General features: G+C 48.1%; 1 protein-coding gene and 63 non-coding genes across 65 annotated transcripts; all 64 read right to left on the bottom strand.

Moving 5' to 3' along the window:
- Positions 1-357: 357 nt before the first annotated feature.
- tor1 (torsin family 1) lies at positions 358-5,107 on the bottom strand. Of its 2 annotated transcripts, none has more exons than XM_018740443.2 (5): positions 4,666-5,107; positions 2,370-2,635; positions 1,912-2,087; positions 1,549-1,676; positions 358-1,236 (listed from the first exon to the last, which is right to left on the bottom strand). In XM_018740443.2, the coding sequence occupies exons 1-5, from the start codon at positions 4,868-4,870 to the stop codon at positions 992-994; spliced, it is 1,020 nt and encodes a 339-aa protein (XP_018595959.1). In that variant the 5' UTR covers positions 4,871-5,107; the 3' UTR covers positions 358-991. The 2 variants fall into 2 exon arrangements, with proteins under 2 accessions (XP_018595959.1, XP_018595960.1); XM_018740444.2 differs by lacking the exon at positions 4,666-5,107 and adding an exon at positions 3,578-4,354.
- A 2,331-nt stretch (positions 5,108-7,438) lies between these two features.
- trnag-gcc (transfer RNA glycine (anticodon GCC)) lies at positions 7,439-7,509 on the bottom strand. Its single transcript has one exon. It is a non-coding gene; the product is annotated as a tRNA-Gly (tRNA).
- A 220-nt stretch (positions 7,510-7,729) lies between these two features.
- Positions 7,730-7,800, bottom strand: trnag-ccc (transfer RNA glycine (anticodon CCC)). The gene has a single exon. It is a non-coding gene; the product is annotated as a tRNA-Gly (tRNA).
- Positions 7,801-7,958: 158 nt separating this feature from the next.
- trnag-gcc (transfer RNA glycine (anticodon GCC)) lies at positions 7,959-8,029 on the bottom strand. Its single transcript has one exon. It is a non-coding gene; the product is annotated as a tRNA-Gly (tRNA).
- A 220-nt stretch (positions 8,030-8,249) lies between these two features.
- On the bottom strand, positions 8,250-8,320 carry trnag-ccc (transfer RNA glycine (anticodon CCC)). The gene has a single exon. It is a non-coding gene; the product is annotated as a tRNA-Gly (tRNA).
- A 158-nt stretch (positions 8,321-8,478) lies between these two features.
- On the bottom strand, positions 8,479-8,549 carry trnag-gcc (transfer RNA glycine (anticodon GCC)). Its single transcript has one exon. It is a non-coding gene; the product is annotated as a tRNA-Gly (tRNA).
- A 220-nt stretch (positions 8,550-8,769) lies between these two features.
- On the bottom strand, positions 8,770-8,840 carry trnag-ccc (transfer RNA glycine (anticodon CCC)). Its single transcript has one exon. It is a non-coding gene; the product is annotated as a tRNA-Gly (tRNA).
- Positions 8,841-8,998: 158 nt separating this feature from the next.
- Positions 8,999-9,069, bottom strand: trnag-gcc (transfer RNA glycine (anticodon GCC)). The gene has a single exon. It is a non-coding gene; the product is annotated as a tRNA-Gly (tRNA).
- A 220-nt stretch (positions 9,070-9,289) lies between these two features.
- Positions 9,290-9,360, bottom strand: trnag-acc (transfer RNA glycine (anticodon ACC)). Its single transcript has one exon. It is a non-coding gene; the product is annotated as a tRNA-Gly (tRNA).
- A 158-nt stretch (positions 9,361-9,518) lies between these two features.
- On the bottom strand, positions 9,519-9,589 carry trnag-gcc (transfer RNA glycine (anticodon GCC)). The gene has a single exon. It is a non-coding gene; the product is annotated as a tRNA-Gly (tRNA).
- A 220-nt stretch (positions 9,590-9,809) lies between these two features.
- trnag-ccc (transfer RNA glycine (anticodon CCC)) lies at positions 9,810-9,880 on the bottom strand. Its single transcript has one exon. It is a non-coding gene; the product is annotated as a tRNA-Gly (tRNA).
- A 206-nt stretch (positions 9,881-10,086) lies between these two features.
- trnag-ccc (transfer RNA glycine (anticodon CCC)) lies at positions 10,087-10,157 on the bottom strand. The gene has a single exon. It is a non-coding gene; the product is annotated as a tRNA-Gly (tRNA).
- Positions 10,158-10,315: 158 nt separating this feature from the next.
- trnag-gcc (transfer RNA glycine (anticodon GCC)) lies at positions 10,316-10,386 on the bottom strand. The gene has a single exon. It is a non-coding gene; the product is annotated as a tRNA-Gly (tRNA).
- A 220-nt stretch (positions 10,387-10,606) lies between these two features.
- On the bottom strand, positions 10,607-10,677 carry trnag-acc (transfer RNA glycine (anticodon ACC)). The gene has a single exon. It is a non-coding gene; the product is annotated as a tRNA-Gly (tRNA).
- Positions 10,678-10,835: 158 nt separating this feature from the next.
- Positions 10,836-10,906, bottom strand: trnag-gcc (transfer RNA glycine (anticodon GCC)). Its single transcript has one exon. It is a non-coding gene; the product is annotated as a tRNA-Gly (tRNA).
- Positions 10,907-11,126: 220 nt separating this feature from the next.
- trnag-ccc (transfer RNA glycine (anticodon CCC)) lies at positions 11,127-11,197 on the bottom strand. Its single transcript has one exon. It is a non-coding gene; the product is annotated as a tRNA-Gly (tRNA).
- Positions 11,198-11,355: 158 nt separating this feature from the next.
- Positions 11,356-11,426, bottom strand: trnag-gcc (transfer RNA glycine (anticodon GCC)). The gene has a single exon. It is a non-coding gene; the product is annotated as a tRNA-Gly (tRNA).
- Positions 11,427-11,647: 221 nt separating this feature from the next.
- trnag-acc (transfer RNA glycine (anticodon ACC)) lies at positions 11,648-11,718 on the bottom strand. The gene has a single exon. It is a non-coding gene; the product is annotated as a tRNA-Gly (tRNA).
- A 158-nt stretch (positions 11,719-11,876) lies between these two features.
- On the bottom strand, positions 11,877-11,947 carry trnag-gcc (transfer RNA glycine (anticodon GCC)). The gene has a single exon. It is a non-coding gene; the product is annotated as a tRNA-Gly (tRNA).
- Positions 11,948-12,167: 220 nt separating this feature from the next.
- trnag-ccc (transfer RNA glycine (anticodon CCC)) lies at positions 12,168-12,238 on the bottom strand. Its single transcript has one exon. It is a non-coding gene; the product is annotated as a tRNA-Gly (tRNA).
- A 158-nt stretch (positions 12,239-12,396) lies between these two features.
- Positions 12,397-12,467, bottom strand: trnag-gcc (transfer RNA glycine (anticodon GCC)). Its single transcript has one exon. It is a non-coding gene; the product is annotated as a tRNA-Gly (tRNA).
- Positions 12,468-12,687: 220 nt separating this feature from the next.
- On the bottom strand, positions 12,688-12,758 carry trnag-ccc (transfer RNA glycine (anticodon CCC)). Its single transcript has one exon. It is a non-coding gene; the product is annotated as a tRNA-Gly (tRNA).
- A 158-nt stretch (positions 12,759-12,916) lies between these two features.
- trnag-gcc (transfer RNA glycine (anticodon GCC)) lies at positions 12,917-12,987 on the bottom strand. The gene has a single exon. It is a non-coding gene; the product is annotated as a tRNA-Gly (tRNA).
- Positions 12,988-13,193: 206 nt separating this feature from the next.
- Positions 13,194-13,264, bottom strand: trnag-ccc (transfer RNA glycine (anticodon CCC)). The gene has a single exon. It is a non-coding gene; the product is annotated as a tRNA-Gly (tRNA).
- Positions 13,265-13,422: 158 nt separating this feature from the next.
- Positions 13,423-13,493, bottom strand: trnag-ccc (transfer RNA glycine (anticodon CCC)). The gene has a single exon. It is a non-coding gene; the product is annotated as a tRNA-Gly (tRNA).
- A 158-nt stretch (positions 13,494-13,651) lies between these two features.
- On the bottom strand, positions 13,652-13,722 carry trnag-gcc (transfer RNA glycine (anticodon GCC)). The gene has a single exon. It is a non-coding gene; the product is annotated as a tRNA-Gly (tRNA).
- Positions 13,723-13,942: 220 nt separating this feature from the next.
- trnag-ccc (transfer RNA glycine (anticodon CCC)) lies at positions 13,943-14,013 on the bottom strand. Its single transcript has one exon. It is a non-coding gene; the product is annotated as a tRNA-Gly (tRNA).
- Positions 14,014-14,171: 158 nt separating this feature from the next.
- Positions 14,172-14,242, bottom strand: trnag-gcc (transfer RNA glycine (anticodon GCC)). The gene has a single exon. It is a non-coding gene; the product is annotated as a tRNA-Gly (tRNA).
- Positions 14,243-14,462: 220 nt separating this feature from the next.
- trnag-ccc (transfer RNA glycine (anticodon CCC)) lies at positions 14,463-14,533 on the bottom strand. Its single transcript has one exon. It is a non-coding gene; the product is annotated as a tRNA-Gly (tRNA).
- Positions 14,534-14,691: 158 nt separating this feature from the next.
- On the bottom strand, positions 14,692-14,762 carry trnag-gcc (transfer RNA glycine (anticodon GCC)). Its single transcript has one exon. It is a non-coding gene; the product is annotated as a tRNA-Gly (tRNA).
- A 220-nt stretch (positions 14,763-14,982) lies between these two features.
- Positions 14,983-15,053, bottom strand: trnag-ccc (transfer RNA glycine (anticodon CCC)). The gene has a single exon. It is a non-coding gene; the product is annotated as a tRNA-Gly (tRNA).
- Positions 15,054-15,211: 158 nt separating this feature from the next.
- Positions 15,212-15,282, bottom strand: trnag-gcc (transfer RNA glycine (anticodon GCC)). Its single transcript has one exon. It is a non-coding gene; the product is annotated as a tRNA-Gly (tRNA).
- A 220-nt stretch (positions 15,283-15,502) lies between these two features.
- On the bottom strand, positions 15,503-15,573 carry trnag-ccc (transfer RNA glycine (anticodon CCC)). The gene has a single exon. It is a non-coding gene; the product is annotated as a tRNA-Gly (tRNA).
- Positions 15,574-15,731: 158 nt separating this feature from the next.
- Positions 15,732-15,802, bottom strand: trnag-gcc (transfer RNA glycine (anticodon GCC)). Its single transcript has one exon. It is a non-coding gene; the product is annotated as a tRNA-Gly (tRNA).
- A 220-nt stretch (positions 15,803-16,022) lies between these two features.
- Positions 16,023-16,093, bottom strand: trnag-acc (transfer RNA glycine (anticodon ACC)). Its single transcript has one exon. It is a non-coding gene; the product is annotated as a tRNA-Gly (tRNA).
- Positions 16,094-16,251: 158 nt separating this feature from the next.
- trnag-gcc (transfer RNA glycine (anticodon GCC)) lies at positions 16,252-16,322 on the bottom strand. Its single transcript has one exon. It is a non-coding gene; the product is annotated as a tRNA-Gly (tRNA).
- A 221-nt stretch (positions 16,323-16,543) lies between these two features.
- On the bottom strand, positions 16,544-16,614 carry trnag-ccc (transfer RNA glycine (anticodon CCC)). Its single transcript has one exon. It is a non-coding gene; the product is annotated as a tRNA-Gly (tRNA).
- A 158-nt stretch (positions 16,615-16,772) lies between these two features.
- trnag-gcc (transfer RNA glycine (anticodon GCC)) lies at positions 16,773-16,843 on the bottom strand. The gene has a single exon. It is a non-coding gene; the product is annotated as a tRNA-Gly (tRNA).
- A 220-nt stretch (positions 16,844-17,063) lies between these two features.
- Positions 17,064-17,134, bottom strand: trnag-ccc (transfer RNA glycine (anticodon CCC)). The gene has a single exon. It is a non-coding gene; the product is annotated as a tRNA-Gly (tRNA).
- A 158-nt stretch (positions 17,135-17,292) lies between these two features.
- trnag-gcc (transfer RNA glycine (anticodon GCC)) lies at positions 17,293-17,363 on the bottom strand. Its single transcript has one exon. It is a non-coding gene; the product is annotated as a tRNA-Gly (tRNA).
- A 221-nt stretch (positions 17,364-17,584) lies between these two features.
- trnag-ccc (transfer RNA glycine (anticodon CCC)) lies at positions 17,585-17,655 on the bottom strand. The gene has a single exon. It is a non-coding gene; the product is annotated as a tRNA-Gly (tRNA).
- Positions 17,656-17,813: 158 nt separating this feature from the next.
- trnag-gcc (transfer RNA glycine (anticodon GCC)) lies at positions 17,814-17,884 on the bottom strand. Its single transcript has one exon. It is a non-coding gene; the product is annotated as a tRNA-Gly (tRNA).
- Positions 17,885-18,104: 220 nt separating this feature from the next.
- trnag-ccc (transfer RNA glycine (anticodon CCC)) lies at positions 18,105-18,175 on the bottom strand. Its single transcript has one exon. It is a non-coding gene; the product is annotated as a tRNA-Gly (tRNA).
- Positions 18,176-18,333: 158 nt separating this feature from the next.
- Positions 18,334-18,404, bottom strand: trnag-gcc (transfer RNA glycine (anticodon GCC)). The gene has a single exon. It is a non-coding gene; the product is annotated as a tRNA-Gly (tRNA).
- A 221-nt stretch (positions 18,405-18,625) lies between these two features.
- trnag-ccc (transfer RNA glycine (anticodon CCC)) lies at positions 18,626-18,696 on the bottom strand. Its single transcript has one exon. It is a non-coding gene; the product is annotated as a tRNA-Gly (tRNA).
- Positions 18,697-18,854: 158 nt separating this feature from the next.
- trnag-gcc (transfer RNA glycine (anticodon GCC)) lies at positions 18,855-18,925 on the bottom strand. The gene has a single exon. It is a non-coding gene; the product is annotated as a tRNA-Gly (tRNA).
- Positions 18,926-19,131: 206 nt separating this feature from the next.
- trnag-ccc (transfer RNA glycine (anticodon CCC)) lies at positions 19,132-19,202 on the bottom strand. Its single transcript has one exon. It is a non-coding gene; the product is annotated as a tRNA-Gly (tRNA).
- Positions 19,203-19,360: 158 nt separating this feature from the next.
- On the bottom strand, positions 19,361-19,431 carry trnag-gcc (transfer RNA glycine (anticodon GCC)). Its single transcript has one exon. It is a non-coding gene; the product is annotated as a tRNA-Gly (tRNA).
- Positions 19,432-19,651: 220 nt separating this feature from the next.
- Positions 19,652-19,722, bottom strand: trnag-ccc (transfer RNA glycine (anticodon CCC)). Its single transcript has one exon. It is a non-coding gene; the product is annotated as a tRNA-Gly (tRNA).
- A 159-nt stretch (positions 19,723-19,881) lies between these two features.
- Positions 19,882-19,952, bottom strand: trnag-gcc (transfer RNA glycine (anticodon GCC)). Its single transcript has one exon. It is a non-coding gene; the product is annotated as a tRNA-Gly (tRNA).
- Positions 19,953-20,173: 221 nt separating this feature from the next.
- trnag-ccc (transfer RNA glycine (anticodon CCC)) lies at positions 20,174-20,244 on the bottom strand. Its single transcript has one exon. It is a non-coding gene; the product is annotated as a tRNA-Gly (tRNA).
- A 158-nt stretch (positions 20,245-20,402) lies between these two features.
- On the bottom strand, positions 20,403-20,473 carry trnag-gcc (transfer RNA glycine (anticodon GCC)). The gene has a single exon. It is a non-coding gene; the product is annotated as a tRNA-Gly (tRNA).
- A 221-nt stretch (positions 20,474-20,694) lies between these two features.
- On the bottom strand, positions 20,695-20,765 carry trnag-ccc (transfer RNA glycine (anticodon CCC)). Its single transcript has one exon. It is a non-coding gene; the product is annotated as a tRNA-Gly (tRNA).
- A 158-nt stretch (positions 20,766-20,923) lies between these two features.
- On the bottom strand, positions 20,924-20,994 carry trnag-gcc (transfer RNA glycine (anticodon GCC)). The gene has a single exon. It is a non-coding gene; the product is annotated as a tRNA-Gly (tRNA).
- A 222-nt stretch (positions 20,995-21,216) lies between these two features.
- Positions 21,217-21,287, bottom strand: trnag-ccc (transfer RNA glycine (anticodon CCC)). Its single transcript has one exon. It is a non-coding gene; the product is annotated as a tRNA-Gly (tRNA).
- Positions 21,288-21,445: 158 nt separating this feature from the next.
- On the bottom strand, positions 21,446-21,516 carry trnag-gcc (transfer RNA glycine (anticodon GCC)). Its single transcript has one exon. It is a non-coding gene; the product is annotated as a tRNA-Gly (tRNA).
- A 214-nt stretch (positions 21,517-21,730) lies between these two features.
- trnag-ccc (transfer RNA glycine (anticodon CCC)) lies at positions 21,731-21,801 on the bottom strand. The gene has a single exon. It is a non-coding gene; the product is annotated as a tRNA-Gly (tRNA).
- A 158-nt stretch (positions 21,802-21,959) lies between these two features.
- Positions 21,960-22,030, bottom strand: trnag-gcc (transfer RNA glycine (anticodon GCC)). Its single transcript has one exon. It is a non-coding gene; the product is annotated as a tRNA-Gly (tRNA).
- Positions 22,031-22,250: 220 nt separating this feature from the next.
- On the bottom strand, positions 22,251-22,321 carry trnag-ccc (transfer RNA glycine (anticodon CCC)). Its single transcript has one exon. It is a non-coding gene; the product is annotated as a tRNA-Gly (tRNA).
- A 158-nt stretch (positions 22,322-22,479) lies between these two features.
- trnag-gcc (transfer RNA glycine (anticodon GCC)) lies at positions 22,480-22,550 on the bottom strand. Its single transcript has one exon. It is a non-coding gene; the product is annotated as a tRNA-Gly (tRNA).
- A 220-nt stretch (positions 22,551-22,770) lies between these two features.
- On the bottom strand, positions 22,771-22,841 carry trnag-ccc (transfer RNA glycine (anticodon CCC)). The gene has a single exon. It is a non-coding gene; the product is annotated as a tRNA-Gly (tRNA).
- Positions 22,842-22,999: 158 nt separating this feature from the next.
- trnag-gcc (transfer RNA glycine (anticodon GCC)) lies at positions 23,000-23,070 on the bottom strand. The gene has a single exon. It is a non-coding gene; the product is annotated as a tRNA-Gly (tRNA).
- Positions 23,071-23,290: 220 nt separating this feature from the next.
- On the bottom strand, positions 23,291-23,361 carry trnag-ccc (transfer RNA glycine (anticodon CCC)). Its single transcript has one exon. It is a non-coding gene; the product is annotated as a tRNA-Gly (tRNA).
- Positions 23,362-23,519: 158 nt separating this feature from the next.
- On the bottom strand, positions 23,520-23,590 carry trnag-gcc (transfer RNA glycine (anticodon GCC)). Its single transcript has one exon. It is a non-coding gene; the product is annotated as a tRNA-Gly (tRNA).
- Positions 23,591-23,794: the final 204 nt, after the last annotated feature.

Here is a 23,794-nt window from a genome sequence, read left to right as displayed (position 1 = left end):
CAACTTGATTTAAGGTATAAATCTGGCAAGGACTGTCATATAAAACAAAAGTCTTTAGGCATTTCTGCAAAGGTCAGCTAATCCCAGGAGAAATGAGATCAAATTAATTGGCATTTGTAGTGTAAAACTCAGAGGAAACCTGAAAATAACTTTTAACAATACTTAGTGAAATTGAATCAGTTTAATAACCTTGCACACAGAGTTAAAGCAGCATGCATGCAAAAAGGCACACAAGGAGTCTAACGTGGAACTGTGACTTCATTAAAAAAAGTCACCAACATTTAATAAGACAGTTTGAGAAGGTTTTCCTTTGAATTCTTTTATTATCTAATAACAGCATACATTATCCTCTCTGTTCAAGTTTGATTAACCATGCTAACCAGTCAAATTTGTATTCTAAAATATGACATACAAAACAAGACTTCAAAACAGATGAAGGCAATATCTGGTACTCAAATACCATTGGAATTTGCTTCAGAAAGTTTAAAAAAAAAAAAAAATGGGCAAAAACATTTAAAAAGGGTACAGGTATTTTAACCATACATTTCAAGTTTTAAGGCGTATTAATTCGGAATTGTAATACGAAAATAAGTCACATTACTGTCTGGTATAAAATCGCCATTTTAACCAACGCACATATGATCTGACTTTTGCCATGACTCATTTAAACATATACACCTTTTACATATTTTTGTTATTCAAATCCAGAAAAAAAAGTGTCGTGCTGCACTTCCAATCCCAGAGTTCCAATTAATAGTGCACGTCACAGTAGTGTTCTTTAAAACTCTTCACATTCCCTTCAATAAAATTAGGTCCATCTTTAGATGTGTTCATGCTGTGTCCACCCAGCAAACAGTCTTGCAGAGTAAGTGCAAGCTCCATTTGAGCTCAGAAACTTTCAATGCTGCTCAGCTGCTGGACTGGCCAAGCCCAGCACTGCCAAACAGGCCACTGTAGGGTACAGCAGGGCTACTTCCCCTCCACACTAGCTCTACCTGTAGTACTCCAGCTTACTAGCGATGGTTTTGCAGCCCTTTACAGAGAACACCCTCTCTTCCTTTGGAGAGTAAATCATGTCTTTGGCCACCTCATTTGCCATGTCTTCATCAAGGTTCATTTTCTGAGCTTCCATTTCAGCCAGGGCACACATGCGGACGTGTCGGTACTCCAGAGGTAGGAAGGGGACAAAGAAGTCAATAAGGTTTTTATCAATCAGACTTGTGTGCCAGAATCCACCTGAAGACATAAAAAAGACAAATATTCTGCAGAACATGAAAAGCTCACTAAAAGTAAGTACTGAAAGACGTTATGTTAAAATACAAGAAACACCGATTTTCTTTTCCATTTGTGCAGAACGAAGTCACATTAAGTCTGATAAACATTGCTGCCTGAAGAAAACGTCTTCAGATTTCAGACTTTCAGGAACAATACAACTAGCAGCTTAGTGTAAAAACTTACACTTAAGTTATTTTACGCAGCACAAAAGAGGCAAGCAATTAGAATGAGTGATGAGTGAGCCCAAAGGAGGCAGAGTGAAAGCAGACATACTGTTCTTGTTGTTGAAGACTTCAAGAGACATCGCTCTTTCCAAATCCTTCAACTGAATTTCCTCTCGATCTCTACCAGCTTTCCAGAAGTCCAGGACCACCCGCGTAATGCTCTCACCACCTGCATTGCTGGGAGAATGACCGTAAATGCTTTTACACTCAGCAACTAATCTAAGAATTCACATGTACCTATAAATACCTGCTTCCCTCATAAAAACAAACACGTTCTCATAATTCTGAATTTTCATGTCATTTGTACCATAAAATTCCCACACTGAGCTATCAACTCACACTGACGTGAAGAGCCTTCTGAGAACATTCTGTTTCTCATTCCTCTTGACATTGTTCCTTTATTAAAACTCACCTGAGGAAAACAAAAGTAGCCTGACGATAGGAGACACCATCCAGGTTGTCGTAATAGTCCAAAAAAGGTTTTATACTGTCAATAAGCCCTGGGTGCATTTTGTCCATCTCATCAAAAATGAACATGGAGCGTCCACAAATCGAAACATTCCCTCGGACCCACTCCTGCAGCTGAGCCTATACAGACGACACATAGCAGGACAGGAAGAAATGTTAGCCAACAGGTAGAGTCACTTTTGGTTCTGACATTACGTTCTTACAGGACCCACTGACTGTGGGGCCCAATTCTAAATGAAAAATTGTATTTTTTCTATAGTAATTCAGAGTAAATACCTTAATTAAGACTACTGCAAAGGGGAGGGAAGCAAACCAGGAACATTAATTTTGCAAAGCACTAACTTCTATGCCACTAACTCCAGTGTAATGACAAACAGGGTATAGAAACCCGAGTCTCCTTACTTTATATGTGTTGATTTGACTGGCATGAGGAAAGTGAGCAGTGGCCACAAACTGGTGCACAAAGCCACTCTCCATTCCCCTTCTGAAGATGTTGTTGGCCATGAGCTGACTCACAAAGTTCTTCCCTGTCCCTGTCCAGCCGTGCAGGGACAGGACCAGCGGCTTTTTGGGATTCTTGTTGTTCATAAATCCAGTGAGAGCTTTCACCACCACCCGAGAAGCGATATGCTGGCCAAAAAGCTTCCTTTCCAGATCCACCTGCAGACCTGCAAGGCAGTTTAATGTAAAACCAACATATTTAAGGACAATGGTATTGTACCGGTTGAACAATGTATTTGGTACACTTACACTAAGACTACTGGCTGTAGAAACAACAAAACAAAGTGTGGAAATAGCTATCATATCTTCCCTTTATTAATAGAGAAAATATACAACTACAATAGTATCAATAAAAAAAACAGAAAACTAAGTCAAATGTTTGAACGTTCAATTTAAAATACAGAAAGAATATACCATAATAGTTCAACAGCAGAGTGATGCACTACCAATAGTGTGCACTATACCGTACGCACTTTATATAACTAATAATTACAAATATAAAAACAGTACCCAATATCTCATAATTACTGCAAAACACTTCTGCTGAAGTATTTGGGATGATAAATGAGAGACACATCACACCAAATCATCTGTAATACTATTTTGGTTCGGAGTTATTTTGTTTTTCCACTTCAAGTTTTAAAGTGAGAGATACGTACGGCTTTCCTTTTTAAAACCTTTTTTTATAGCGTTGTTCTTCTTGATGATATTACGGATGATGAAGAGTAACAAGATGTGTGAGGGAAACCTACCAGCCTGTGTGGTACCACACTTAAAAGCAACATATTCTACACACATCACGTTCACAATATTAGCGATAAAAACACCAAGCTCAAGTCACCAAACTCAAACCGACAAAACTGACATCTCGCTAAACCAAGAGTAAGAAGAAGGTCATGTCGACCACTCTAAGAGGGGAAACGAACAGTACATGGGCCACTTCCACTGAAACGCACAGAACACAGTCGGGGAGCGGTGCATTGTGGGAAGAGGACCGAGCGCAGAACACGAGCCGCCCGCGCCCAGCCCAGGGAGAGCAGGGCGGCGATCCGCAAGCGGAGCGGGCGCCTCTAACACACACTGCGCGCTGCCTTGGCTCGCGCACGCACCTGTCGCGTTGAAGTGCAGCCAGTCGTCATTGCACGTCTCTTGGAAATAATTGTATATTTTCCTGCCAAGCAGCGCTCCAGCTGTCACTACGACCGTAGTCGTGAACGGCTCGAACGAGTCCACGCTGCTGAAAACGGCCGGAAAGAGAAGCAGCACAAGAATCCTCCCGCGCATGGCTTTCGTGCGACTTCTAAACGAACATTATTTATGAATTAATACGATTTTACACGTCCGGTATGCGAAGGATAAGCGACCCAAGAGCCGCGAGCGAAAAGCACGAACACTTCCCGGTTCCTCCGCCGTGACGTCACCAGGTCCCGGACGTCATCATTTCACCTCGTATTATTATTATTACTGCTGCTATGACAGAATAACTAAAACATCACATTATTACAACTCTGACAAGTCTTGGTTTAATTACGTTTATCTGTAGAAGATTAACAGAATTTTACATCTTAATACAGCTGGGCTTTTTTTACTGGTGATGTAATTCTGAATTCCCCCAACATATTTTATAACTACCTTTACGCTTTCAAATCAGACTTATGTCGGACAGACAAGTCTGAAAACATTAAAAAAGAAAGAAAAAAAAAACACTTGTAACAAACACACGCTACACGTGTGGCTCCCTCTTACACACAGCTGTCAGAAGAATGTCTCCGTTACAAAGAAAGTCTTTCTTGGATCATGTTTGAGGCACCAATGATGGTTCTTTTGCTAACAATTTTATTCGATTTGTTTTGGACAATCTATTCAATAGACTATTGAACTCAATCTAGAGAATAGTCCTTCGATGCGTTTTTTTTTTTTTTTTTGTTACAAACGAGTCTCGAAATATATTACAATTTCTTAAACAATGCGAATATTCTACATTTATTCATTTAGTTAAACTTATTCATTAACCTCAGAACTCTCTTGGCCGGTATAACTGGACTTGGTTGCGGTTCGTACAATTCGTACTTACAATTATTTGACAGTCGGGCGATTTACTGGTGAAACAAGTGTAAATAACTATTAATACCTTGTGATTACCAGGAGGTGGGACTGGAACCTGCGATCTCCGAAGCCAGGCGTAGTGACGACCCACCTGTCTTGTTGAAGGAGATCCACTCATTTCTGCAGCACTCGTGGAAATAATAGAACACGTTCTGGTAACTGGCCAGGAAGCCCGTGAGCGCGGCCGCCATGCCCACGGCGATGCTCGTGCTGATTGCCTCCATGGCCAGCGCGAGCTGCGCTCCCCACAAGGCCCCCAGCAGCACCAGCGCGGCAGATCGCACGCGAAGTCGCATGATGATCTTCGCGAGGCTGCACGCACAGATCGAAGCCCTGAACGACACTGCAAACTAAAGTTCTACAAAACCAATCTTCTGCCTCACGATCAAAATATATTACTATGAGTTGGAAAGAGACGCCCCGCTGCAGGAAAAAACAAACTAACAACCAAGATTCGGTCAATTAACGAAGCTTAAACTGCAGCAATATGAGCTCATCATACCTGAGCAGCGGAACGCGCACTGTACCGGAAATCGATTCTCTAGCATTTTGGGCCATTGAATATGACGTTGGGGGTCATGTGACATGAAACAAAGATTAGCCGTCAAAATGGAGGAAAGGTCGAGTAACTTACTTAAGTCGAAAGATCTGTTTTATGCTTGTATATAAGCATTTTCTGCGTGATGCCATGTGGCTGATTTCTTAGTCTTCAGAAAGTACAGCATTAAAAAAAGGTTCCAATCATAAATATTAAAACCTAAAGCACATTTGGCAGAGTGATACAGGTGGTTTTTGTTACACTTTACTAAGGCCAAAGTTTAGCAATGAGACGCACTGTGTTCTCTTTAGACTGATTTAATGATTGTGTAATATTCTTCTGCCACATGGACCAACAATGTTGAAAATTAGCTAACATAGTAACTGACTAAATGATGGATGACTGGAAATGTTGGGAACACACACACACACATTTTCTGAACCGTTTGTCCCATACGGGGTTGCAGGGAACCGGAGCCTACCCGGCAACACAGGGCGTAAGGCCGGAGGGGGAGGGGACACACCCAGGATGGGACACCAGTCTATCACAAGGCACCCCAAGCAGGACTCGAATCCCAGACCCACTGGAGAGTAGGACCCGTGGCACTGCGCCACCGTGTTGTGAATATCCAACATCAATACTCGCTTGGTTGAATTCAGAGTTGCATAATGTAGTTTACAGTTCTGTTTTTTAAAAGAGTGCACCTTTAAATCATGTAATCAAAATGATATTTCCATTTAAAGCTGTATAACTTTATGTTCTTAATGCTGCTTTCTTCAAGACCACCCTGTACTTACCTAATGACCTATCATTCTACACTTTCACTGTTTTTTAGTGTTTATTTTTTTAATAAAGAGTTCATGATCCAAGAATTTCAACTTACAATCCTATGTTAAAACAGTATTTAACTATTTTATTTTATTTGAATACAATACTCTTCCAAATTCATGTTAAGTGAAGCTGGTAAAATGTTAGGGTTTGCCTCATAGCCCACATGGGCAGCAGGCAAAAACCCTACCACTAGACTATCAATACTTTTCTGGTTAGCATCTAGTTTTCAGATTCAAGTTCTTAGGACCAGACAGTTGACATTGGTAAAACAGAGAGGTTGCATTAGAAGGGAACTGAACCCAAACCAGGGGGGCGCAGTGGTGCAGTGGTGCAATGGGTTGGACCTGATCCTGCTCTCTGGTGGGTCTGGGGTTTGAGTCCTGCTTGGGGTGGACTGGCATCCTGTGCGTGCCTGCCCGCCCGCCTGCCCGCCTGCCCGCCCACCTGCCTGCCTGCCCATATCCATTACAGAGCAAAGTAGAATTCTACAACTGAACCACCAAGACTTTCCTAGAAACTATCTCTTGAAGTTCCCAGGAACAGCCAACTCAACACACTTCAGTGTATTTCCTTTCATTAGCTGGCTATTGAAGCCAATGTAGGGAAATACATTTCAAGTGGGTAGAATGTTGGACTTTCCCTCTTGAAGTTCTAGTATTAGCAAACTCAAACCTGGAAATCAAACCAAGACCTCACACAGGGAGGTCAAGCATTCTGCCACTGAAGCACCCCTACTTAGTAAATTGTTTTCTGATTCAAGTTCTTAGGAAGAGACAGCTGAAGTTGGTATGATGAAGGGCTTACGTTAGCCAGGGGGGACCCAGCAGCACAGACGAGGTCCTGCTCCCTGGTGGGTCTGAGGTTCAAGTCCTGCTTCGGATGCCTTCCAATGGACTGGCATCCTGTCCTAGGTGTGTCCCTCCCCCTCATGCCCTGAGTTGCCAGGTTAGGCTCCGGCTCCCCCCAACCCTGTATAGGGCAAGTGGTTCAGAAAATGTGTGTGTGTTAGCTGAGGATCAAATCCAGCCCTCTCACATGTAACACCTTTCTAGAGACTATCTACTTCCCCTCTTCATGTTCCCAGGAGCACCTAAGTCAACAAGGGGGGCATTACTGGCCTTGCATTGGTTGGGAATTGAACCCAGGCTGCTCATACGGGAGGCAGTAAGTCTACCAGCGAACCACTAGCAGTTTTCAAAAAGCTATCTACTTCCCCTCTTCATGTTCCCAGGAGAACCTGGGTCAACAGAGTGGCATTACTTGCCTTGCATTGGCTGGGAATCAAACCCAGGCCTCTCGCATGGCAAGCGAGAATTCTACCACTGAACCACCAATGCTACTGGTGCCGAGGGGCAGTTTTCGCATTCAAGTTGGGAGTCAAAACCAGGCCTCTCACATGCAAGAAGTGAACAGGCAACACCTTTCTAGAGACTATCTACTTCCCCTCTTCATGTTCCCAGGAGCACCTAAGTCAACGAGGTGGCATTACTTGCCTTGCATTGGCTGGGAATCGAACCCAGGCCTCTCGCATGGCAAGCGAGAATTCTACCACTGAACCACCAATGCTTCGCTAGACGCCACCGAGTTTTTTGATTCGAGTTCTTAGGTCCGGACAGCTGAAGTTGGTAAAATATGCAGATTGCATCAGTGGGGAATCGAACCCAGGCCTCTCGCATGGGAGGCAGTAAGTCTACCAGTGAACCACTAGCAGTTTTCCAGAAACTATCTACTGCCCCTCTTGATGTTCCCAAGAGCGGCTAACTCAACAGAGTGGCATGACTTTACTTGCATTGGCTGGGAATCGAACCCAGGCCTCTCGCATGGGAAGCGAGAATTCTACCACTGAACTACCAATGCTGCTGGTGCCGAGGGGCAGTTTTCGCATTCAAGTTGGGAGTCAAAACCAGGCCTCTCACATGCAAGAAGTGAACAGGCAACACCTTTCTAGAGACTATCTACTTCCCCTCTTCATGTTCCCAGGAGCACCTAAGTCAACGAGGTGGCATTACTTGCCTTGCATTGGCTGGGAATCGAACCCAGGCCTCTCGCATGGCAAGCGAGAATTCTACCACTGAACCACCAATGCTTCGCTAGACGCCTCCGAGTTTTTTGATTCGAGTTCTTAGGTCCGGACAGCTGAAGTTGGTAAAATATGCAGATTGCATCAGTGGGGAATCAAACCCAGGCCTCTCGCATGGGAGGCAGTAAGTCTACCAGTGAACCACTAGCAGTTTTCCAGAAACTATCTACTGCCCCTCTTGATGTTCCCAAGAGCGGCTAACTCAACAGAGTGGCATGACTTTACTTGCATTGGCTGGGAATCGAACCCAGGCCTCTCGCATGGGAAGCGAGAATTCTACCACTGAACCACCAATGCTACTGGTGCCGAGGGGCAGTTTTCGCATTCAAGTTGGGAGTCAAAACCAGGCCTCTCACATGCAAGAAGTGAACAGGCAACACCTTTCTAGAGACTATCTACTTCCCCTCTTCATGTTCCCAGGAGCACCTAAGTCAACAGAGTGGCATTACTTGCCTTGCATTGGCTGGGAATCGAACCCAGGCCTCTCGCATGGCAAGCAAGAATTCTACCACTGAACCACCAATGCTTCGCTAGACGCCACCGAGTTTTTTGATTCGAGTTCTTAGGTCCAGACAGCTGAAGTTGGTAAAATATGCAGATTGCATCAGTGGGGAATCGAACCCAGGCCTCTCGCATGGGAGGCAGTAAGTCTACCAGTGAACCACTAGCAGTTTTCCAGAAACTATCTACTGCCCCTCTTGATGTTCCCAAGAGCGGCTAACTCAACAGAGTGGCATGACTTTACTTGCATTGGCTGGGAATCGAACCCAGGCCTCTCGCATGGGAAGCGAGAATTCTACCACTGAACTACCAATGCTGCTGGTGCCGAGGGGCAGTTTTCGCATTCAAGTTGGGAGTCAAAACCAGGCCTCTCACATGCAAGAAGTGAACAAGCAACACCTTTCTAGAGACTATCTACTTCCCCTCTTCATGTTCCCAGGAGCACCTAAGTCAACGAGGTGGCATTACTTGCCTTGCATTGGCTGGGAATCGAACCCAGGCCTCTCGCACGGCAAGCGAGAATTCTACCACTGAACCACCAATGCTTCGCTAGACGCCACCGAGTTTTTTGATTCGAGTTCTTAGGTCCGGACAGCTGAAGTTGGTAAAATAGGCAGATTGCATCAGTGGGGAATCGAACCCAGGCCTCTCGCATGGGAGGCAGTAAGTCTACCAGTGAACCACTAGCAGTTTTCCGGAAACTATCTACTGCCCCTCTTGATGTTCCCAAGAGCGGCTAACTCAACAGAGTGGCATGACTTTACTTGCATTGGCTGGGAATCGAACCCAGGCCTCTCGCATGGTAAGCGAGAATTCTACCACTGAACTACCAATGCTACTGGTGCCGAGGGGCAGTTTTCGCATTCAAGTTGGGAGTCAAAACCAGGCCTCTCACATGCAAGAAGTGAACAGGCAACACCTTTCTAGAGACTATCTACTTCCCCTCTTCATGTTCCCAGGAGCACCTAAGTCAACGAGGTGGCATTACTTGCCTTGCATTGGCTGGGAATCGAACCCAGGCCTCTCGCATGGCAAGCGAGAATTCTACCACTGAACCACCAATGCTTCGCTAGACGCCACCGAGTTTTTTGATTCGAGTTCTTAGGTCCGGACAGCTGAAGTTGGTAAAATATGCAGATTGCATCAGTGGGGAATCAAACCCAGGCCTCTCGCATGGGAGGCAGTAAGTCTACCAGTGAACCACTAGCAGTTTTCCAGAAACTATCTACTGCCCCTCTTGATGTTCCCAAGAGCAGCTAACTCAACAGAGTGGCATGACTTTACTTGCATTGGCTGGGAATCGAACCCAGGCCTCTCGCATGGGAAGCGAGAATTCTACCACTGAACCACCAATGCTTCGCTAGACGCCACCGAGTTTTTTGATTCGAGTTCTTAGGTCCGGACAGCTGAAGTTGGTAAAATATGCAGATTGCATCAGTGGGGAATCGAACCCAGGCCTCTCGCATGGGAGGCAGTAAGTCTACCAGTTTTCCAGAAACTATCTACTGCCCCTCTTGATGTTCCCAAGAGCGGCTAACTCAACAGAGTGGCATGACTTTACTTGCATTGGCTGGGAATCGAACCCAGGCCTCTCGCATGGGAAGCGAGAATTCTACCACTGAACTACCAATGCTACTGGTGCCGAGGGGCAGTTTTCGCATTCAAGTTGGGAGTCAAAACCAGGCCTCTCACATGCAAGAAGTGAACAGGCAACACCTTTCTAGAGACTATCTACTTCCCCTCTTCATGTTCCCAGGAGCACCTAAGTCAACGAGGTGGCATTACTTGCCTTGCATTGGCTGGGAATCGAACCCAGGCCTCTCGCATGGCAAGCGAGAATTCTACCACTGAACCACCAATGCTTCGCTAGACGCCACCGAGTTTTTTGATTCGAGTTCTTAGGTCCGGACAGCTGAAGTTGGTAAAATATGCAGATTGCATCAGTGGGGAATCGAACCCAGGCCTCTCGCATGGGAGGCAGTAAGTCTACCAGTGAACCACTAGCAGTTTTCCGGAAACTATCTACTGCCCCTCTTGATGTTCCCAAGAGCGGCTAACTCAACAGAGTGGCATGACTTTACTTGCATTGGCTGGGAATCGAACCCAGGCCTCTCGCATGGTAAGCGAGAATTCTACCACTGAACTACCAATGCTACTGGTGCCGAGGGGCAGTTTTCGCATTCAAGTTGGGAGTCAAAACCAGGCCTCTCACATGCAAGAAGTGAACAAGCAACACCTTTCTAGAGACTATCTACTGCCCCTCTTGATGTTCCCAAGAGCAGCTAACTCAACAGAGTGGCATGACTTTACTTGCATTGGCTGGGAATCGAACCCAGGCCTCTCGCATGGCAAGCGAGAATTCTACCACTGAACCACCAATGCTTCGCTAGACGCCACCGAGTTTTTTGATTCGAGTTCTTAGGTCCGGACAGCTGAAGTTGGTAAAATATTCAGATTGCATCAGTGGGGAATCGAACCCAGGCCTCTCGCATGGGAGGCAGTAAGTCTACCAGTGAACCACTAGCAGTTTTCCGGAAACTATCTACTGCCCCTCTTGATGTTCCCAAGAGCGGCTAACTCAACAGAGTGGCATGACTTTACTTGCATTGGCTGGGAATCGAACCCAGGCCTCTCGCATGGGAAGCGAGAATTCTACCACTGAACTACCAATGCTACTGGTGCCGAGGGGCAGTTTTCGCATTCAAGTTGGGAGTCAAAACCAGGCCTCTCACATGCAAGAAGTGAACAGGCAACACCTTTCTAGAGACTATCTACTTCCCCTCTTCATGTTCCCAGGAGCACCTAAGTCAACGAGGTGGCATTACTTGCCTTGCATTGGCTGGGAATCGAACCCAGGCCTCTCGCATGGCAAGCGAGAATTCTACCACTGAACCACCAATGCTTCGCTAGACGCCACCGAGTTTTTTGATTCGAGTTCTTAGGTCCGGACAGCTGAAGTTGGTAAAATATGCAGATTGCATCAGTGGGGAATCGAACCCAGGCCTCTCGCATGGGAGGCAGTAAGTCTACCAGTGAACCACTAGCAGTTTTCCAGGAAACTATCTACTGCCCCTCTTGATGTTCCCAAGAGCGGCTAACTCAACAGAGTGGCATGACTTTACTTGCATTGGCTGGGAATCGAACCCAGGCCTCTCGCATGGTAAGCGAGAATTCTACCACTGAACTACCAATGCTACTGGTGCCGAGGGGCAGTTTTCGCATTCAAGTTGGGAGTCAAAACCAGGCCTCTCACATGCAAGAAGTGAACAGGCAACACCTTTCTAGAGACTATCTACTTCCCCTCTTCATGTTCCCAGGAGCACCTAAGTCAACGAGGTGGCATTACTTGCCTTGCATTGGCTGGGAATCGAACCCAGGCCTCTCGCATGGCAAGCGAGAATTCTACCACTGAACCACCAATGCTTCGCTAGACGCCACCGAGTTTTTTGATTCGAGTTCTTAGGTCCGGACAGCTGAAGTTGGTAAAATATGCAGATTGCATCAGTGGGGAATCGAACCCAGGCCTCTCGCATGGGAGGCAGTAAGTCTACCAGTGAACCACTAGCAGTTTTCCAGAAACTATCTACTGCCCCTCTTGATGTTCCCAAGAGCGGCTAACTCAACAGAGTGGCATGACTTTACTTGCATTGGCTGGGAATCGAACCCAGGCCTCTCGCATGGGAAGCGAGAATTCTACCACTGAACCACCAATGCTACTGGTGCCGAGGGGCAGTTTTCGCATTCAAGTTGGGAGTCAAAACCAGGCCTCTCACATGCAAGAAGTGAACAGGCAACACCTTTCTAGAGACTATCTACTTCCCCTCTTCATGTTCCCAGGAGCACCTAAGTCAACGAGGTGGCATTACTTGCCTTGCATTGGCTGGGAATCGAACCCAGGCCTCTCGCATGGCAAGCGAGAATTCTACCACTGAACCACCAATGCTTCGCTAGACGCCACCGAGTTTTTTGATTCGAGTTCTTAGGTCCGGACAGCTGAAGTTGGTAAAATATGCAGATTGCATCAGTGGGGAATCGAACCCAGGCCTCTCGCATGGGAGGCAGTAAGTCTACCAGTGAACCACTAGCAGTTTTCCAGAAACTATCTACTGCCCCTCTTGATGTTCCCAAGAGCGGCTAACTCAACAGAGTGGCATGACTTTACTTGCATTGGCTGGGAATCGAACCCAGGCCTCTCGCATGGGAAGCGAGAATTCTACCACTGAACCACCAATGCTACTGGTGCCGAGGGGCAGTTTTCGCATTCAAGTTGGGAGTCAAAACCAGGCCTCTCACATGCAAGAAGTGAACAGGCAACACCTTTCTAGAGACTATCTACTTCCCCTCTTCATGTTCCCAGGAGCACCTAAGTCAACGAGGTGGCATTACTTGCCTTGCATTGGCTGGGAATCGAACCCAGGCCTCTCGCATGGCAAGCGAGAATTCTACCACTGAACCACCAATGCTTCGCTAGACGCCACCGAGTTTTTTGATTCGAGTTCTTAGGTCCGGACAGCTGAAGTTGGTAAAATATGCAGATTGCATCAGTGGGGAATCGAACCCAGGCCTCTCGCATGGGAGGCAGTAAGTCTACCAGTTTTCCAGAAGCTATCTACTGCCCCTCTTGATGTTCCCAAGAGCGGCTAACTCAACAGAGTGGCATGACTTTACTTGCATTGGCTGGGAATCGAACCCAGGCCTCTCGCATGGGAAGCGAGAATTCTACCACTGAACTACCAATGCTACCGGTGCCGAGGGGCAGTTTTCGCATTCAAGTTGGGAGTCAAAACCAGGCCTCTCACATGCAAGAAGTGAACAGGCAACACCTTTCTAGAGACTATCTACTGCCCCTCTTGATGTTCCCAAGAGCGGCTAACTCAACAGAGTGGCATGACTTTACTTGCATTGGCTGGGAATCGAACCCAGGCCTCTCGCATGGGAAGCGAGAATTCTACCACTGAACTACCAATGCTGCTGGTGCCGAGGGGCAGTTTTCGCATTCAAGTTGGGAGTCAAAACCAGGCCTCTCACATGCAAGAAGTGAACAGGCAACACCTTTCTAGAGACTATCTACTTCCCCTCTTCATGTTCCCAGGAGCACCTAAGTCAACGAGGTGGCATTACTTGCCTTGCATTGGCTGGGAATCGAACCCAGGCCTCTCGCATGGCAAGCGAGAATTCTACCACTGAACCACCAATGCTTCGCTAGACGCCACCGAGTTTTTTGATTCGAGTTCTTAGGTCCGGACAGCTGAAGTTGGTAAAATATGCAGATTGCATCAGTGGGGAATCGAACCCAGGCCTCTCGCATGGGAGGCAGTAAGTCTACCAGTGAACCACTAGCAGTTTTCCAGAAACTATCTACTGCCCCTCTTGATGTTCCCAAGAGCGGCTAACTCAACAGAGTGGCATGACTTTACTTGCATTGGCTGGGAATCGAACCCAGGCCTCTCGCATGGGAAGCGAGAATTCTACCACTGAACTACCAATGCTACTGGTGCCGAGGGGCAGTTTTCGCATTCAAGTTGGGAGTCAAAACCAGGCCTCTCACATGCAAGAAGTGAACAGGCAACACCTTTCTAGAGACTATCTACTTCCCCTCTTCATGTTCCCAGGAGCACCTAAGTCAACAGAGTGGCATTACTTGCCTTGCATTGGCTGGGAATCGAACCCAGGCCTCTCGCATGGCAAGCAAGAATTCTACCACTGAACTACCAATGCTTTGCTAGATGCCACCGAGTTTTTTGATTCGAGTTCTTAGGTCCGGACAGCTGAAGTTGGTAAAATATGCAGATTGCATCAGTGGGGAATCGAACCCAGGCCTCTCGCATGGGAGGCAGTAAGTCTACCAGTGAACCACTAGCAGTTTTCCAGAAACTATCTACTGCCCCTCTTGATGTTCCCAAGAGCGGCTAACTCAACAGAGTGGCATGACTTTACTTGCATTGGCTGGGAATCGAACCCAGGCCTCTCGCATGGGAAGCGAGAATTCTACCACTGAACTACCAATGCTACTGGTGCCGAGGGGCAGTTTTCGCATTCAAGTTGGGAGTCAAAACCAGGCCTCTCACATGCAAGAAGTGAACAGGCAACACCTTTCTAGAGACTATCTACTTCCCCTCTTCATGTTCCCAGGAGCACCTAAGTCAACGAGGTGGCATTACTTGCCTTGCATTGGCTGGGAATCGAACCCAGGCCTCTCGCATGGCAAGCGAGAATTCTACCACTGAACCACCAATGCTTCGCTAGACGCCACCGAGTTTTTTGATTCGACTTCTTAGGTCCGGACAGCTGAAGTTGGTAAAATATGCAGATTGCATCAGTGGGGAATCGAACCCAGGCCTCTCGCATGGGAGGCAGTAAGTCTACCAGTGAACCACTAGCAGTTTTCCAGAAGCTATCTACTGCCCCTCTTGATGTTCCCAAGAGCGGCTAACTCAACAGAGTGGCATGACTTTACTTGCATTGGCTGGGAATCGAACCCAGGCCTCTCGCATGGGAAGCGAGAATTCTACCACTGAACCACCAATGCTACTGGTGCCGAGGGGCAGTTTTCGCATTCAAGTTGGGAGTCAAAACCAGGCCTCTCACATGCAAGAAGTGAACAGGCAACACCTTTCTAGAGACTATCTACTTCCCCTCTTCATGTTCCCAGGAGCACCTAAGTCAACGAGGTGGCATTACTTGCCTTGCATTGGCTGGGAATCGAACCCAGGCCTCTCGCATGGCAAGCGAGAATTCTACCACTGAACCACCAATGCTTCGCTAGACGCCACCGAGTTTTTTGATTCGAGTTCTTAGGTCCGGACAGCTGAAGTTGGTAAAATATGCAGATTGCATCAGTGGGGAATCGAACCCAGGCCTCTCGCATGGGAGGCAGTAAGTCTACCAGTGAACCACTAGCAGTTTTCCAGAAGCTATCTACTGCCCCTCTTGATGTTCCCAAGAGCGGCTAACTCAACAGAGTGGCATGACTTTACTTGCATTGGCTGGGAATCGAACCCAGGCCTCTCGCATGGGAAGCGAGAATTCTACCACTGAACCACCAATGCTACTGGTGCCGAGGGGCAGTTTTCGCATTCAAGTTGGGAGTCAAAACCAGGCCTCTCACATGCAAGAAGTGAACAGGCAACACCTTTCTAGAGACTATCTACTTCCCCTCTTCATGTTCCCAGGAGCACCTAAGTCAACGAGGTGGCATTACTTGCCTTGCATTGGCTGGGAATCGAACCCAGGCCTCTCGCATGGCAAGCGAGAATTCTACCACTGAACCACCAATGCTTCGCTAGACGCCACCGAGTTTTTTGATTCGAGTTCTTAGGTCCGGACAGCTGAAGTTGGTAAAATATGCAGATTGCATCAGTGGGGAATCGAACCCAGGCCTCTCGCATGGGAGGCAGTAAGTCTACCAGTGAACCACTAGCAGTTTTCCAGAAACTATCTACTGCCCCTCTTGATGTTCCCAAGAGCGGCTAACTCAACAGAGTGGCATGACTTTACTTGCATTGGCTGGGAATCGAACCCAGGCCTCTCGCATGGTAAGCGAGAATTCTACCACTGAACTACCAATGCTACTGGTGCCGAGGGGCAGTTTTCGCATTCAAGTTGGGAGTCAAAACCAGGCCTCTCACATGCAAGAAGTGAACAGGCAACACCTTTCCAGAGACTATCTACTTCCCCTCTTCATGTTCCCAGGAGCACCTAAGTCAACGAGGTGGCATTACTTGCCTTGCATTGGCTGGGAATCGAACCCAGGCCTCTCGCATGGCAAGCGAGAATTCTACCACTGAACTACCAATGCTTCGCTAGACGCCACCGAGTTTTTTGATTCGAGTTCTTAGGTCCAGACAGCTGAAGTTGGTAAAATATGCAGATTGCATCAGTGGGGAATCGAACCCAGGCCTCTCGCATGGGAGGCAGTAAGTCTACCAGTGAACCACTAGCAGTTTTCCAGGAAACTATCTACTGCCCCTCTTGATGTTCCCAAGAGCGGCTAACTCAACAGAGTGGCATGACTTTACTTGCATTGGCTGGGAATCGAACCCAGGCCTCTCGCATGGGAAGCGAGAATTCTACCACTGAACTACCAATGCTACTGGTGCCGAGGGGCAGTTTTCGCATTCAAGTTGGGAGTCAAAACCAGGCCTCTCACATGCAAGAAGTGAACAGGCAACACCTTTCTAGAGACTATCTACTTCCCCTCTTCATGTTCCCAGGTGCACCTAAGTCAACGAGGTGGCATTACTTGCCTTGCATTGGCTGGGAATCGAACCCAGGCCTCTCGCATGGCAAGCGAGAATTCTACCACTGAACCACCAATGCTTCGCTAGACGCCACCGAGTTTTTTGATTCGAGTTCTTAGGTCCGGACAGCTGAAGTTGGTAAAATATGCAGATTGCATCAGTGGGGAATCGAACCCAGGCCTCTCGCATGGGAGGCAGTAAGTCTACCAGTGAACCACTAGCAGTTTTCCGGAAACTATCTACTGCCCCTCTTGATGTTCCCAAGAGCGGCTAACTCAACAGAGTGGCATGACTTTACTTGCATTGGCTGGGAATCGAACCCAGGCCTCTCGCATGGGAAGCGAGAATTCTACCACTGAACCACCAATGCTACTGGTGCCGAGGGGCAGTTTTCGCATTCAAGTTGGGAGTCAAAACCAGGCCTCTCACATGCAAGAAGTGAACAGGCAACACCTTTCTAGAGACTATCTACTTCCCCTCTTCATGTTCCCAGGAGCACCTAAGTCAACGAGGTGGCATTACTTGCCTTGCATTGGCTGGGAATCGAACCCAGGCCTCTCGCATGGCAAGCGAGAATTCTACCACTGAACCACCAATGCTTCGCTAGACGCCACCGAGTTTTTTGATTCGAGTTCTTAGGTCCAGACAGCTGAAGTTGGTAAAATATGCAGATTGCATCAGTGGGGAATCGAACCCAGGCCTGCTCGCATGGGAGGCAGTAAGTCTACCAGTGAACCACTAGCAGTTTTCCAGAAACTATCTACTGCCCCTCTTGATGTTCCCAAGAGCGGCTAACTCAACAGAGTGGCATGACTTTACTTGCATTGGCTGGGAATCGAACCCAGGCCTCTCGCATGGGAAGCGAGAATTCTACCACTGAACTACCAATGCTACTGGTGCCGAGGGGCAGTTTTCGCATTCAAGTTGGGAGTCAAAACCAGGCCTCTCACATGCAAGAAGTGAACAGGCAACACCTTTCTAGAGACTATCTACTTCCCCTCTTCATGTTCCCAGGAGCACCTAAGTCAACGAGGTGGCATTACTTGCCTTGCATTGGCTGGGAATCGAACCCAGGCCTCTCGCATGGCAAGCGAGAATTCTACCACTGAACCACCAATGCTTCGCTAGACGCCACCGAGTTTTTTGATTCGAGTTCTTAGGTCCAGACAGCTGAAGTTGGTAAAATATGCAGATTGCATCAGTGGGGAATCGAACCCAGGCTGCTCACATGGGAGGCAGTAAGTCTACCAGTGAACCACTAGCAGTTTTCCAGAAACTATCTACTGCCCCTCTTGATGTTCCCAAGAGCGGCTAACTCAACGGAGTGGCATGACTTTACTTGCATTGGCTGGGAATCGAACCCAGGCCTCTCGCATGGGAAGCGAGAATTCTACCACTGAACTACCAATGCTACTGGTGCCGAGGGGCAGTTTTCGCATTCAAGTTGGGAGTCAAAACCAGGCCTCTCACATGCAAGAAGTGAACAGGTAACACCTTTCTAGAGACTATCTACTTCCCCTCTTCATGTTCCCAGGAGCACCTAAGTCAACAGAGTGGCATTACTTGCCTTGCATTGGCTGGGAATCGAACCCAGGCCTCTCGCATGGCAAGCGAGAATTCTACCACTGAACCACCAATGCTTCGCTAGACGCCACCGAGTTTTTTGATTCGACTTCTTAGGTCCGGACAGCTGAAGTTGGTAAAATATGCAGATTGCATCAGTGGGGAATCGAACCCAGGCCTGCTCGCATGGGAGGCAGTAAGTCTACCAGTGAACCACTAGCAGTTTTCCAGAAACTATCTACTGCCCCTCTTGATGTTCCCAAGAGCGGCTAACTCAACAGAGTGGCATGACTTTACTTGCATTGGCTGGGAATCGAACCCAGGCCTCTCGCATGGGAAGCGAGAATTCTACCACTGAACTACCAATGCTACTGGTGCCGAGGGGCAGTTTTCGCATTCAAGTTGGGAGTCAAAACCAGGCCTCTCACATGCAAGAAGTGAACAGGCAACACCTTTCTAGAGACTATCTACTTCCCCTCTTCATGTTCCCAGGAGCACCTAAGTCAACGAGGTGGCATTACTTGCCTTGCATTGGCTGGGAATCGAACCCAGGCCTCTCGCATGGCAAGCGAGAATTCTACCACTGAACCACCAATGCTTCGCTAGACACCACCGAGTTTTTTGATTCGAGTTCTTAGGTCCGGACAGCTGAAGTTGGTAAAATATGCAGATTGCATCAGTGGGGAATCGAACCCAGGCCTCTCGCATGGGAGGCAGTAAGTCTACCAGTTTTCCAGAAACTATCTACTGCCCCTCTTGATGTTCCCAAGAGCGGCTAACTCAACAGAGTGGCATGACTTTACTTGCATTGGCTGGGAATCGAACCCAGGCCTCTCGCATGGGAAGCGAGAATTCTACCACTGAACTACCAATGCTACTGGTACCGAGGGGCAGTTTTCGCATTCAAGTTGGGAGTCAAAACCAGGCCTCTCACATGCAAGAAGTGAACAGGCAACACCTTTCTAGAGACTATCTACTTCCCCTCTTCATGTTCCCAGGAGCACCTAAGTCAACGAGGTGGCATTACTTGCCTTGCATTGGCTGGGAATCGAACCCAGGCCTCTCGCATGGCAAGCGAGAATTCTACCACTGAACCACCAATGCTTCGCTAGACGCCACCGAGTTTTTTGATTCGAGTTCTTAGGTCCGGACAGCTGAAGTTGGTAAAATATGCAGATTGCATCAGTGGGGAATCGAACCCAGGCCTCTCGCATGGGAGGCAGTAAGTCTACCAGTGAACCACTAGCAGTTTTCCAGAAACTATCTACTGCCCCTCTTGATGTTCCCAAGAGCGGCTAACTCAACAGAGTGGCATGACTTTACTTGCATTGGCTGGGAATCGAACCCAGGCCTCTCGCATGGGAAGCGAGAATTCTACCACTGAACTACCAATGCTACTGGTGCCGAGGGGCAGTTTTCGCATTCAAGTTGGGAGTCAAAACCAGGCCTCTCACATGCAAGAAGTGAACAGGCAACACCTTTCTAGAGACTATCTACTTCCCCTCTTCATGTTCCCAGGAGCACCTAAGTCAACGAGGGTGGCATTACTTGCCTTGCATTGGCTGGGAATCGAACCCAGGCCTCTCGCATGGCAAGCGAGAATTCTACCACTGAACCACCAATGCTTCGCTAGACGCCACCGAGTTTTTTGATTCGAGTTCTTAGGTCCGGACAGCTGAAGTTGGTAAAATATGCAGATTGCATCAGTGGGGAATCGAACCCAGGCCTGCTCGCATGGGAGGCAGTAAGTCTACCAGTGAACCACTAGCAGTTTTCCAGAAACTATCTACTGCCCCTCTTGATGTTCCCAAGAGCGGCTAACTCAACAGAGTGGCATGACTTTACTTGCATTGGCTGGGAATCGAACCCAGGCCTCTCGCATGGGAAGCGAGAATTCTACCACTGAACCACCAATGCTACTGGTGCCGAGGGGCAGTTTTCGCATTCAAGTTGGGAGTCAAAACCAGGCCTCTCACATGCAAGAAGTGAACAGGCAACACCTTTCTAGAGACTATCTACTTCCCCTCTTCATGTTCCCAGGAGCACCTAAGTCAACGAGGTGGCATTACTTGCCTTGCATTGGCTGGGAATCGAACCCAGGCCTCTCGCATGGCAAGCGAGAATTCTACCACTGAACCACCAATGCTTCGCTAGACGCCACCGAGTTTTTTGATTCGAGTTCTTAGGTCCGGACAGCTGAAGTTGGTAAAATATGCAGATTGCATCAGTGGGGAATCGAACCCAGGCCTGCTCGCATGGGAGGCAGTAAGTCTACCAGTGAACCACTAGCAGTTTTCCAGAAACTATCTACTGCCCCTCTTGATGTTCCCAAGAGCGGCTAACTCAACAGAGTGGCATGACTTTACTTGCATTGGCTGGGAATCGAACCCAGGCCTCTCGCATGGGAAGCGAGAATTCTACCACTGAACTACCAATGCTACTGGTGCCAAGGGGCAGTTTTCGCATTCAAGTTGGGAGTCAAAACCAGGCCTCTCACATGCAAGAAGTGAACAGGCAACACCTTTCTAGAGACTATCTACTTCCCCTCTTCATGTTCCCAGGAGCACCTAAGTCAACAGGGTGGCATTACTTGCCTTGCATTGGCTGGGAATCGAACCCAGGCCTCTCGCATGGCAAGCGAGAATTCTACCACTGAACCACCAATGCTTCGCTAGACGCCACCGAGTTTTTTGATTCGAGTTCTTAGGTCCAGACAGCTGAAGTTGGTAAAATATGCAGATTGCATCAGTGGGGAATCGAACCCAGGCCTGCTCAGCATGGGAGGCAGTAAGTCTACCAGTGAACCACTAGCAGTTTTCCAGAAACTATCTACTGCCCCTCTTGATGTTCCCAAGAGCGGCTAACTCAACGGAGTGGCATGACTTTACTTGCATTGGCTGGGAATCGAACCCAGGCCTCTCGCATGGGAAGCGAGAATTCTACCACTGAACTACCAATGCTACTGGTGCCGAGGGGCAGTTTTCGCATTCAAGTTGGGAGTCAAAACCAGGCCTCTCACATGCAAGAAGTGAACAGGCAACACCTTTCTAGAGACTATCTACTTCCCCTCTTCATGTTCCCAGGAGCACCTAAGTCAACAGGGTGGCATTACTTGCCTTGCATTGGCTGGGAATCGAACCCAGGCCTCTCGCATGGCAAGCGAGAATTCTACCACTGAACCACCAATGCTTCGCTAGACGCCACCGAGTTTTTTGATTCGAGTTCTTAGGTCCAGACAGCTGAAGTTGGTAAAATATGCAGATTGCATCAGTGGGGAATCGAACCCAGGCCTGCTCACATGGGAGGCAGTAAGTCTACCAGTGAACCACTTTCCAGAAACTATCTACTGCCCCTCTTGATGTTCCCAAGAGCGGCTAACTCAACAGAGTGGCATTACTTTCCTTGCATTGGCTGGGAATCGAACCCAGGCCTCTCGCATGGGAAGCGAGAATTCTACCACTGAACTACCAATGCTACTGGTACCGAGGGGCAGTTTTCGCATTCAAGTTGGGAGTCAAAACCAGGCCTCTCACATGCAAGAAGTGAACAGGCAACACCTTTCTAGAGACTATCTACTTCCCCTCTTCATGTTCCCAGGAGCACCTAAGTCAACGAGGTGGCATTACTTGCCTTGCATTGGCTGGGAATCGAACCCAGGCCTCTCGCATGGCAAGCGAGAATTCTACCACTGAACCACCAATGCTTTGCTAGATGCCACCGAGTTTTTTGATTCGAGTTCTTAGGTCCAGACAGCTGAAGTTGGTAAAATATGCAGATTGCATCAGTGGGGAATCGAACCCAGGCCTCTCGCATGGGAGGCAGTAAGTCTACCAGTGAACCACTAGCAGTTTTCCAGAAACTATCTACTGCCCCTCTTGATGTTCCCAAGAGCGGCTAACTCAACGGAGTGGCATGACTTTACTTGCATTGGCTGGGAATCGAACCCAGGCCTCTCGCATGGGAAGCGAGAATTCTACCACTGAACTACCAATGCTACTGGTGCTGAGGGGCAGTTTTCGCATTCAAGTTGGGAGTCAAAACCAGGCCTCTCACATGCAAGAAGTGAACAGGCAACACCTTTCTAGAGACTATCTACTTCCCCTCTTCATGTTCCCAGGAGCACCTAAGTCAACGAGGTGGCATTACTTGCCTTGCATTGGCTGGGAATCGAACCCAGGCCTCTCGCATGGCAAGCGAGAATTCTACCACTGAACCACCAATGCTTCGCTAGACGCCACCGAGTTTTTTGATTCGAGTTCTTAGGTCCGGACAGCTGAAGTTGGTAAAATATGCAGATTGCATCAGTGGGGAATCAAACCCAGGCCTCTCGCATGGGAGGCAGTAAGTCTACCAGTGAACCACTAGCAGTTTTCCAGAAACTATCTACTGCCCCTCTTGATGTTCCCAAGAGCGGCTAACTCAACAGAGTGGCATGACTTTACTTGCATTGGCTGGGAATCGAACCCAGGCCTCTCGCATGGGAAGCGAGAATTCTACCACTGAACCACCAATGCTACTGGTGCCGAGGGGCAGTTTTCGCATTCAAGTTGGGAGTCAAAACCAGGCCTCTCACATGCAAGAAGTGAACAGGCAACACCTTTCTAGAGACTATCTACTTCCCCTCTTCATGTTCCCAGGAGCACCTAAGTCAACGAGGTGGCATTACTTGCCTTGCATTGGCTGGGAATCGAACCCAGGCCTCTCGCATGGCAAGCGAGAATTCTACCACTGAACCACCAATGCTTCGCTAGACGCCACCGAGTTTTTTGATTCGAGTTCTTAGGTCCGGACAGCTGAAGTTGGTAAAATATGCAGATTGCATCAGTGGGGAATCGAACCCAGGCCTCTCGCATGGGAGGCAGTAAGTCTACCAGTGAACCACTAGCAGTTTTGCAGAAACTATCTACTGCCCCTCTTGATGTTCCCAAGAGCGGCTAACTCAACAGAGTGGCATGACTTTACTTGCATTGGCTGGGAATCGAACCCAGGCCTCTCGCATGGGAAGCGAGAATTCTACCACTGAACCACCAATGCTACTGGTGCCGCGAGGCAGTTTTCGCATTCAAGTTGGGAGTCAAAACCAGGCCTCTCACATGCAAGAAGTGAACAGGCAACACCTTTCTAGAGACTATCTACTTCCCCTCTTCATGTTCCCAGGAGCACCTAAGTCAACGAGGTGGCATTACTTGCCTTGCATTGGCTGGGAATCGAACCCAGGCCTCTCGCATGGCAAGCGAGAATTCTACCACTGAACCACCAATGCTTCGCTAGACGCCACCGAGTTTTTTGATTCGAGTTCTTAGGTCCGGACAGCTGAAGTTGGTAAAATATGCAGATTGCATCAGTGGGGAATCGAACCCAGGCCTCTCGCATGGGAGGCAGTAAGTCTACCAGTGAACCACTAGCAGTTTTCCAGAAACTATCTACTGCCCCTCTTGATGTTCCCAAGAGCGGCTAACTCAACAGA

Source organism: Scleropages formosus, chromosome 6 (genome assembly GCF_900964775.1).
Source record: "Scleropages formosus chromosome 6, fSclFor1.1, whole genome shotgun sequence".
NCBI classification, from domain to species: Eukaryota; Metazoa; Chordata; class Actinopteri; order Osteoglossiformes; family Osteoglossidae; genus Scleropages; species Scleropages formosus.
This window is presented reverse-complemented; position numbering and strand designations above follow the sequence as displayed.